General features: G+C 47.3%; 1 protein-coding gene across 1 annotated transcript in view; it reads right to left on the bottom strand.

Moving 5' to 3' along the window:
- Positions 1–10010, bottom strand: part of ADAMTS4 (ADAM metallopeptidase with thrombospondin type 1 motif 4) — a 19137-nt gene extending 9127 nt beyond the window's left edge. The window contains exons 1-5 of the mRNA XM_032234132.1: positions 8730–10010; positions 4767–5090; positions 3260–3392; positions 2211–2378; positions 855–1141 (exon numbers count right to left, since the gene is read on the bottom strand). Coding sequence (XP_032090023.1) covers positions 855–1141; positions 2211–2378; positions 3260–3392; positions 4767–5090; positions 8730–9356 — 1539 coding nt within the window. The 5' untranslated portion in view covers positions 9357–10010. The remainder of the gene's footprint in view (positions 1–854; positions 1142–2210; positions 2379–3259; positions 3393–4766; positions 5091–8729) is intronic.
- Positions 10011–10447: the final 437 nt, after the last annotated feature.

Raw genomic sequence — 10447 nt, 5'->3', positions numbered from 1 at the left:
TAGAATGGAATGGAGAATGTAGGAAGAGAAGAGCATAGAGAATAGAAAGTAGAATAGAATAAGATTCAGAAATAAATAGGATTTGGAATAGAATAGGAATTAGAATAGACTGGAAAATAAAAAATAATATAGAATAGAAACTAGAATAGAATAGAACAGAAACTAGAAACTAGAATAGAAAATAAAAAATAATATAGAATAGAAAATAAAAAATAATATAGAATAGAAACTAGAATAGAATAGAACAGAAAATAGAAAATAGAATAGAATAGAAACTAGAATAGAGAATAGAAACTAGAATAGAGAATAGAATAGAAAATAATATAGAATAGAAACTAGAATAGAATGGAATAGAACAGGAAAATAGAAAATAGAATAGCATAGAATAGAATAGAAAATAGAATAGAGAATAGAATAGAATAGAAAATAGAATAGAGAATAGAAACTAGAATAAAGAATAGAATAGAATAGAAAATAATATAGAAAATAATATAGAATAGAAACTAAAATAGAATGGAATAGAAGAGGAAAATAGAAAATAGACTAGAATAGCATAGAATAGAATAGAATAGAAACTAGAATAGAGAAGAGAATAGAGAATAGAATAGAACAGAAAAGAAAATAGCGGAATGAAGAATTAGGATAGAATAGAAATAGAAATAATAGAAATAAAAATAATAGGATAGAGGGTAGAGAATAGAAATAGAATAGAATACAGAATAAAATTAGAGCAGAGCAGAGCAAAAGAATAGAAAGTAGAAAAACTGAAAAGAAAATAGGATAGAATGGAACGGGATGCTTTCTTTGGCTCAGAACTCGCGCGGGGGTTTTCCCCGCTCCGACACGCCACTTACATTGTAGGCCTTCAGCTGCATGTGGCTGATGCATTCCCCACTCATGCAGCTCTTCCCTTCCCCGCAGGGCGTCCCGTCGGCCCAGGGGAAATATTTGGTCTGGCACATGAACTGCCCGTTGATCTGGCCGGTGCACCAGAGGGAGGAGCAAGGCGGGTGCATATTGGGACAGTGGCGGGATTCGGTGCCGAAGCTCAGCTGGCACTGCTGGTCCACGTTGTAATTGTTGCCAGGGAAGACGGCGGGCAATTTCAGGGGTTCGTGGGGCTTGTCCAAGAGGCAGGAACCTAAACGGAGAGGGAAGAAAGAAATCGAGGTTTTTAGAGGTTGCCGTATCAAAAATCCATTTGTTTTCAAACTGAAGTTCTTTTCTCGGGTGTGAATTACGTACAAATGCGGATAGTTCTCGACTTAGAAACATTCGCTGAGCCACCGAAGTCATGGCGGCACTGGAAAAATGTGACGTATGACTGCTTTTCACACTTACGACCGCTGCGGCATCCTCAGGGTCACGGGATCAAAATTCAGACGCTGCGCAACCGACTCGTATTTATGACGGTTGTAGTGTCCCGGAGTCGAGTGATCTCCTTTTGCGAACTTCTGGGTGATTTATGACCATTGTTCACACTTGTGATTCATTTTTATGACGGTCACAACACCCCGGGGTCACATGATCCTCTTTTTACGACCTTATCCAAGTCACTAGGGAAGCCAGATTCACTTAACGACCGTACGACTGATTCAACCATGGCAGCGATTCCCTTAACGAACGTGGCAAGAAAAAGTCGTAAAACGGGGCAGAACTCCCTTCACCAATTTCTCGCTGAGCAACATAAATGTCAGGCTCTGTCGCGGTCGTAAGTTGAGGAATAGCTGTATTTTATTTTATTTTTTACAAATATATATATATTGTGTGTGTGTGTGTGTGTGTGTGTGTGTGTGTGTGTGTCTTTGTGTGTGTGTTCCAGCATAACTCTGGAACGCCTCGAGCAAGTTCGGCCAAATTTGGTACACAGATGACTTACTCTCTGGAGACAAATACCGTGGGGGTAAGATACCCCTAATAGTCCTCAGGGTGTGTGTTCTGTTAAGATACAGCCTGTTGTGACTTCAAATGGCTTCTACTGTACCGCCTTAAAATGGATTCTACTGTACAGCGCTGTGGAGTTGCCTCAGTAACGGCTTCACAGTACTCCACAAGGGGGCTCTCTCTCTCTCTCTAGTAAGGGGGGAAATCCAAGGTTTAGTCCGGACGTTTCCCCCCCTATAAATAAATACCCAGGCATCGGGAAGTTTAAGGAGAATGGCGGGCCGAGAATGGACGCGATACGGACGAGAGGAGAGACCGAATCGTACCGTGGCCGTTGTCCAAGAAGTCGGTAATGAAGCGGCCGCTACACGGGGACCACATCTCGTCAGGATTGACCGGAGACATGATGGACGCCATCATGTGGCGGGTTTTGCTGTGACGGTTTAGTTCCTTGCAGTGTTTGTCATCGTCGTGCAACATATTGAAGACGTGACCTGCGGGTCGAGAAGGATTATTTTAATTCTGCTTCTTCAAAGATTCCCTCCTGAGGCAACCAGGCAGGCGATAGTCCCTTAGATTATGTTAGTTGACTAATGGGAGGCTTAGGATATCAAAACTATGTGGAAATATTTGACATTATCCAAGTATTGATATTAGCAGATTTTATTTCTCTCCCTCCTTCCCTCCCTCCCTTCTTCTTCTCCTTCTCCTCTCTCTTTCTCCTTCTTCTTTTCTCTCTCTCTCTCTCTCCTCTTTCTCTCTCTTCTTCCTCTTCCTCTCTCTATTGCTGTCTCCCTTCTCTCTCTCTTTCTTTCTCTCCTTTTCCTTCTCCCTCTTTCTCCTTATCCTTCTTTTTCTCTCTTTCTCTACCTCTCTCTCTTTATTTTCCCCTCTCTATCACTCTCTTTCTCCTTCTCTCTTTCTCCTTATCCTTCTTTTTCTCTCTCTCTCTTTCTCATTCTTTCTCTCTCTCCTCCTTCTCTTTCTCTCCTTCGCCCTCTCTCTCTTTCTCCCCCTCTTCCTCTCTCTAACGCTCTCTCCCTTCTCTTTCTTTCTCCTTCTCTTTCTCTTTCTCTCCTTTTCCTTCTCCCTCTTTCTCCTTTTTTTTCTCTCTTTCTCTCCCCCTCTCCCTTTCTTTTTCTCTCTCTATCACTCTGTCCCTTCTCTCTCTCTCTTTCTCCTTCTCTTTCTCTCCTTCTCCAGTGGAGGCAGGGAGTTCCACTGGTGAATTGTTCTCAGTCTCCTTAGTTCTAAGAGGTTGTCTGGTTTATTTCAAGCTGGAGAACTGCCCAATAAAAGCCCAGTTTGATTTAACCGGAGTGAAGCCACTTCGTTTATTCAGATTAGGGTTAGCTGTCAATCTGATCCCACTTACCCAATTCATGGGCTGCAGTGAAGGCCGACTGGAGCCCATCATCCTCAACTATGGAACAACTGCGGGCCGGGTCACAGACGGTGCCCACATCTGCCATGCCCAGGGTACCACAGCTGGAACGTCCGCAGAGATCCTGCCAGCAAAGAGAGAAACGTGGATTGTGAATGATTGTTTTCCCCTCGCTCCGACGATGAGGCTTAAGTAAGTTCCTCATGTGCCATCGGGTACGAAGGAAACCTATTTTTCAGGAAAAATACAAATGGAGCTAGAAGCGGACATTTCTTTCAAAGCTCGACGGCATAACTTCTATTCCCCAAAGCGGAATTTGGGGATCTGTAATTGCAGGAATTCTAGGGAATTGAAGCGGAATATCCTAGAGTGGTGTTTCTCAGCCTCAGAAACTTGGAAATGGATGGACTTCAAGACTTGGACTCCCAGAATTCCCCAGAAAAATGCTTTGAGATGCGTGGACTTCGACTCCCAGAATTCCCCAGAAAAATACTTTGAGATGCGTGGACTTCGACTCCCAGAATTCCCCAGAAAAATACTTTGAGATGGGTGGACTTCGACTCCCAGAATTCCCCAGAAAAAATACTTTGAGATGGGTGGACTTCGACTCCCAGAATTCCCCAGAAAAAATACTTTGAGATGGGTGGACTTCGACTCCCAGAATTCCCCAGAAAAATACCTTGAGATGGGTGGACTTCGACTCCCAGAATTCCCCAGAAAAATACTTTGAGATGCGTGGACTTCGACTCCCAGAATTCCCCAGAAAAAATACTTTGAGATGGGTGGACTTCGACTCCCAGAATTCCCCAGAAAAATACTTTGAGATGCGTGGACTTTAGCTCCCAGAATTCCCCAGAAAAATACTTTGAGATGCGTGGACTTCGACTCCCAGAATTCCCCAGAAAAAATACTTTGAGATGGGTGGACTTCAACTCCCAGAATTCCCCAGAAAAATACTTTGAGATGCGTGGACTTCGACTCCCAGAATTCCCCAGAAAAATACTTTGAGATGGGTGGACTTCGACTCCCAGAATTCCCCAGAAAAATACTTTGAGATGCGTGGACTTCGACTCCCAGAATTCCCCAGAAAAAATACTTTGAGATGGGTGGACTTTGACTCCCAGAATTCCCCAGAAAAAATACTTTGAGATGGGTGGACTTCGACTCCCACAATTCCCCAGAAAAATACTTTGAGATGGGTGGACTTCGATTCCCAGAATTCCCTAGAGGCATGCTGGGAGTTGAAGTCCGCCTCTCTGAAAATTCCCCAAGGTGGAGAAACACCATCCTAGAAGGAACTTCAGGTAGCTTTTCTTCCAATTTCCTTCTAGGAAATCAATCTTTGGCGCCTGGCCATTCCTGCATTCTTCATTTTGTGGAAGCGCACACCAGATGCCCTTAGAGACCCTCCCCCAGGTTTCCACTGCCCCTCAAAAGATCCAAGCCTCTTTGACCCAACTCAGATGCCCGAGAGATGGGACAGGTGTAAGCTACTCACCTGTCTGGTGAAGAGAATGGCCGTGTCGAAATGCTCGGGGTCTTTGTCGCTGGCCTTGTTGAGCCCTTTCTGCCAGGCGCAAAAATTGCGGAGGGTCTCGGCCGCGTTCGAGGTGACCCTCAGCCCGTCCTCGGATTCTCCGATGACCACCAGCCTGGTCACCACCAAATTGACAGGGTTCCTGACGCTGGGATGGCGGAAGAACTTAGCGGCGGCCGCCATAATGGTGAGCAGGTACGGCTTGAGCCCTGCGCCATGAAAGCGCATCATTTCTTCGTCGGCCACCACCAGGGTCTCCACGTAGCGTGGGATGGAAGCAAAGCGCTGTGGGGAGAAAGGAAGGCCAAAAGAAAGGTTGAGTATAGGCAGTCTGGCCTAGTGGTTAAGGCACCAGACTAGAAATCAGGAGAGTGGGAATTCTAGTTCTGCTTTAGCCACGAAAGCCAGCTGGGTGATCTTCGAGCCAATCACCAGGAGAGTGGGAGTTCTAGTTCTGCTTCAGCCACGAAAGCCAGCTGGGTGACTTTGGGCCAGTCACCAGGAGACAGGGAGTTCTAGTTCTGCGTTAGCCAGTTGGGTGACTTTGGGCCAATCACCAGGAGAGTGGGAATTCTAGTTCTGCTTTAGCCACGAAAGCCAGCTGGGTGACTTTGGGCCAATCACCAGGAGAGTGGGAGTTCTAGTTCTGCTTTAACCATGAAAGCCAGCTGGGTGACTTTGGGCCAATCACCAGGAGAGTGGGAGTTGTAGTTCTGGTTTAGCCACGAAAGCCAGCTGGGTGACCTTCGAGCCAATCACCAGGAGGGTGGGAGTTCTAGTTCTGTGTTAACCAGCTAGGTGACTTTGGGCCAATCACCAGGAGACTGGGACTTCTAGTTCCACTTTCTCCACGAAAGCCAGCTGGGCGACCTTCGAGCCAATCCCTCTTTCTCTCATCCCAGCCCACCTCACAAGGAGGAAGAGGAGCACTGCGGGGCCCTCGGTGCTCTCTGAGCGCGATTATTTCCCTGCAGACGTCTTATTACCCAACTAGGTAACGTCATCAGTGCTGGAAGGAAGGGTATTTTTAAGCTCAGACCTTTTCCGGGGCTATTTCAACCAGAGGGGCATTTGGAGGAGGGCCTGCCGGTTTCAAAACCGCAACCGCATCCCCACAAGCTGACTCGATTCGTCTCCCAGCCCCAGCGACACCCCCCCCCCCATTAGCTTCTCTCCGTCTCCCTGAACCTCCCTTCGGCCCTGCGAGAGTTAACTCTCTCTCTCTCTCTCTCTCTCCCCGTTGCATTCCAGGCAGCCAAATTTGGCTGCTGTGCTACGACTCTTTCTCCCCCGCCCCCAGCCAAGGCAGTCTTCACATCTGGCACCAAGCCCCGAATCCCTCAAAACTCCGGCACAGAAGGAGAACAGGCTCGGGAGAGGCTTCAGCAAAAGCCTTGCTGTGGGGCTAAGAGCCCTCCAGCACTGTGAGCCCGGCCACAGCTGCATTTGGGGGGCGCTGACTTTTGGTGTACGAACGCCCCCCAATTCCTGGGGCTATGAGTCCGTCAGAGTTCACACACCCCAGATATTGACACCCCCAATCTTTTGCAGCCATCCCTTATGGTGCATTTTACCCACACACACACCCCAAATTTCCACACTGGATCGAGTTGTGGGGGGAAAAAACAGATGTTGAAATCTGTCGGTTGTCGTGAAAAACCTAATTCCCCCCCCCTCTGCCCTCCGCCCCCAGTCTCTGGCTCAGAAATTCCTTCCTCGGAAAAAATCTGCTGTAAGAGCCGGGGCGTAGCCGGGGCCAGGCACAGCCCAGGGCGACCTTCGCACAACTGTTAAAACCACTGGCCAGCTGTTCTTCCTTCCGGGCATATAGGAGAAGTTTTTTCCCCCCCACCTAACAAGCTTCAAGACAGGTATAGCAGCTGCTTTTTCCCCTATCCGACACTTTGGGGAGGGTGTGTGAGTTTGGGGGTTCGGAGGGGGCGGCCGACACCACCACCCCGGCAAAAAAAATGGAGCGAAAGCTTATGGCAAGTGGGGTCCAGGCTGTGGGGCTGGTGGACGGCGGCAGAATTAGACGGTTGCGGGAGTCTCGCCCCGCCTGGGAAACGTCGTCCCGCTTTGTGTATCTTAATATTCTGTTGTTGTTGTTTTCTTTCGATCGGTTGCTTTGTTTATGCTAAGAATTCGTAAACAATTTGGGGAGGTGAAGGGATCTAATCCTGTGTAGACGACAACCCTTTGAGGTGGGCTGAGCTGAGAGGGAGGGAGGACTGGTTCAAAGCCACCCCAGCTGGCTTTCGTGACTATTACAGGGCTAGAACTCCCCGTCTCCTGGTGATTGGCCCAGAGTTATCCAGCTGGCTTTCATGCCTGAGGTGGGACTAGAACTCACCGTCACCTGGTGATTGGCTCAAAGCTACCCAGCTGCCTTTAGTGCCTAAGGCAGAACTAGAACTCCCCGTCTCCTGGTGATTGGCCCAAAGTCACCCAGCTGCCTTTCATGCCTAAGGTGGGACTAGAACTCCCCGTCTCCTGGTGATTGGCCCAAAGTCACCCAGCTGCCTTTCATGCCTAAGGTGGGGCTAGAACTCCCCGTCTCCTGGTGATTGGCCCAAAGTCACCCAGCTGCCTTTCATGCCTAAGGCGGGGCTAGAACTCCCCGTCTCCTGGTGATTGGCCCAAAGTCACCCAGCTGCCTTTCATGCCTAAGGCGGGACTAGAACTCACCGTCTGCTGGTGATTGGCCCAAAGTCACCCACTCAGCTTTCCTGCTTTAGGCATAACTAGAACACACTGGCGCCTGGTGATTGGCCGAGAATCACCCAGCTGGCTTTCATATCTAAGGCAGAACTAGAATTCACTGTCTCCTGGTGCCTGAATCCTTAGATCAAACTCTTTTATATCAATAATTATACCACAATAAATCGGAGGGCCCCGTTTTCAGCTTCAGACCTCCACCTTGCTAATAAACCCAGTTCCCAGATTTGCGGTCATCCGTGACCGCAAATCTTAATTTGAGATATCCCTCGTCTGCTATGTCCCGATGTTTGTTCTGGAAATTCAAGTCGACGTTGAGAACTAGATTTCTCTCTTTCCTGCTTTCCAGGAATGAGAGTTTTGCGGTGTCCTTTTATTGGGCTGTCCTTGGTGCTCTCTGAGCCTGGTGGCTTTCTTCAGACATCTCGTGACCCAACCAGGTAACGCTATCAGTGCCAACCCTCTTCTCTCGATGTTACCTAGTTGGGTGATGAGAGGTTAGCACCAGTCTTCCTTTCAGCCATATTGCAGTTTAGTCCTTGTTAACTCTGGCTATCCTCTGGCTATTTATCTCCTCCTTGGGCCATAATCGACAGCCTTCTGAGGCAGGAGGACCTCCCCCTGCTGGATCTGAGGGATAATCTTGGCACCAGACATGGGCCACCAGGTCTGACGATGACTCTGGTGCTCTGTTGAAGGAACACATGGTAAACTGGGTCCGTGGGATGGAGGAGACACCAAGAAATGTTTCACTCTCCAAATGTGGGACTCTAGACCAGAGAAAGCTGTCTAAGAATGAATGTTTCCTCAGAAGATCCAACCGAGACCTCAACCCACCTGAGAAAACTCTCTAAGAATGAATGATCCCTCAGAAGATCCAACCAAGACCTCAACCCATCTGAGAAAACTCTTTAAGAATGAATGATCCCTCAGAAGATCCAACCGAGACCCCAACCCACCTGAGAAAACTCTCTTGGAATGAATGTTCCCTCAGAAGACCCAACTGAGACCTCAACCCACCTGAGAAAACTCTCTTGGAATGAATGTTCCCTCAGGAGATCCAACCGAGACCTCAACCCACCTGAGAAAACTCTCTTGGAATGAATGTTCCCTCAGAAGACCCAACCGAGACCCCAACCCACCTGAGAAACCTTGAACATCTTCGCCAACCACCCCTTAATGAAGCTGGTGGACCTATCAACCTACCTTGGCTCTCCTGGGTGATGCACCCATCTTCTCCCACAGCTTTCCTTCTTCGCTGGGCGCGCCTTCCGGTGCCTGCGCGCCGACCCCACACATTGGCCCATCCTCTTTCTCCAACATCTTCTTCCTCACCACGTGGGCCTCGGCTCCTCCTGCCATGTTCGGGGTTCCCCCTCTCAGAGGCTGGATGTGATATTCGGTGCCTCGATATTGCAGCACCCCAATCAAAGAAGCCCCATCAAAGTTGATTGCCACGATCGATTCCGGATCCGAATTGATTGTCCCGGTGAAGTAGTTGCCTCGTTCGGTTAGAGTGTCCACCACCGGCTTCAACCTACCCAAATATTGGACGGTCAGGTCCTTGGAGAAAAAGCTGGGGTCTTTCTCTAAATTGAGGGTCAGTTTTTCTCCAAACATCTGCAGTCGAAACGACAGATGTTGATCTGAATTCATGTTGTAATCGAGGGAATTTTCATTCTCAAGAATGCCAGATGGGTCTTCCTGACCCCCCAAAACCGTGACATTCAGTTTTTCAGGATAAACGATTTCTTCATCGTATCTGCTGGAAGGACCCCTTTGGGCTGCCGAACAAGCCAGGTTCAAACAGATGATGATCAGCAGAAGAAACATGGATAATTTTTTTTTGGGGGGGACAATCAATTAAAGAAGAAAAAGAAGGGGTATCCCCAAAACTTTTCTCCTTTGTCGGGGAAAACCAGGAATAAATTTAAAGTCACCGAGCCAGAAGGCAGTCGATCATGTAACGTTGCCCCAGGGATAAATGCTAAAATAAAAAACGTCCAAATGTCCAAATCCCTTCTCCCCTTTGTTGCAACTTCGAAGTTGATAAAAACTTAACGAAACGGGAGGAAAAAAAAAATTCAGATCAAATGAGAAGTGATTCCGCTATGCTTTCCCCCCCTTTTTTTTCTCTTTTGAAGTTGCCGAGAAAGAGAGAGAAATAATTGCAAAAGGGGCAATTATTTGACAAATATTCTTCCTCCTTTTCTTGTTCCTAGCTGCCAAAGTTTCCCCTCTCTTCCTGGAGCTGACTTGAGTTTTCTGCACGAAGTATTATTTGCCCAGCCGCTTCTCTTCTTTCCTTGCAGATCTTAGAAAGTGCCAAGAGAGAATATATATCTATATATATTCCTTATTTCACCCCTTGGCTTTGCTTCTCTTTGGAAACGTAGAATCAAAGGATCGGTTAGAAAAAAAGAAAAGGAAAGAGGAATAAACTGGATCCCAGTTAATAGTTTTCTCTTCTCTTGTAATCCTCGGCACTTTCTGAGTTTTAAGCGGTGTGGATATTGTATACACATCCATGTAAATATATATATATATATATATTGAATTCACCACGCCTCCTCTGTCTTTCCATTGGCTTGCAGAGCTTGTTCCCGAAAAAAAAAGGATGATGCTCAAAGACGTAATGCTATGAATAACAGAAGGAAAAGGGGTTTCCCCCCCTTTTAAAATTTTCTTTTCCTGCCTTTTTTTAAAAAAAATAACAAAAGCAAAGATGCTATTGAGAAACGGATGGGCTGTGAGATTAACTAAGGATGGGAATTGCAGATGAGTTGGCAAGAAATATGACACACACACACAGGGAGGGGGAGGCTGGGGATGGGTGTGTGAGTGTGTAAATGGGGATTTTCCTTCCCCCCCCACCCCCCAAAAAAATTCTGGCTGGATAGATCCCGTCCCTAAGGATGAGAAAT

This window comes from Thamnophis elegans, chromosome 17, assembly GCF_009769535.1.
Source record: "Thamnophis elegans isolate rThaEle1 chromosome 17, rThaEle1.pri, whole genome shotgun sequence".
In the NCBI taxonomy this organism is placed as follows: Eukaryota; Metazoa; Chordata; class Lepidosauria; order Squamata; family Colubridae; genus Thamnophis; species Thamnophis elegans.
Note: the sequence above shows the minus strand (reverse complement) of the source record. Positions and strands in the feature narration are given on the sequence as shown.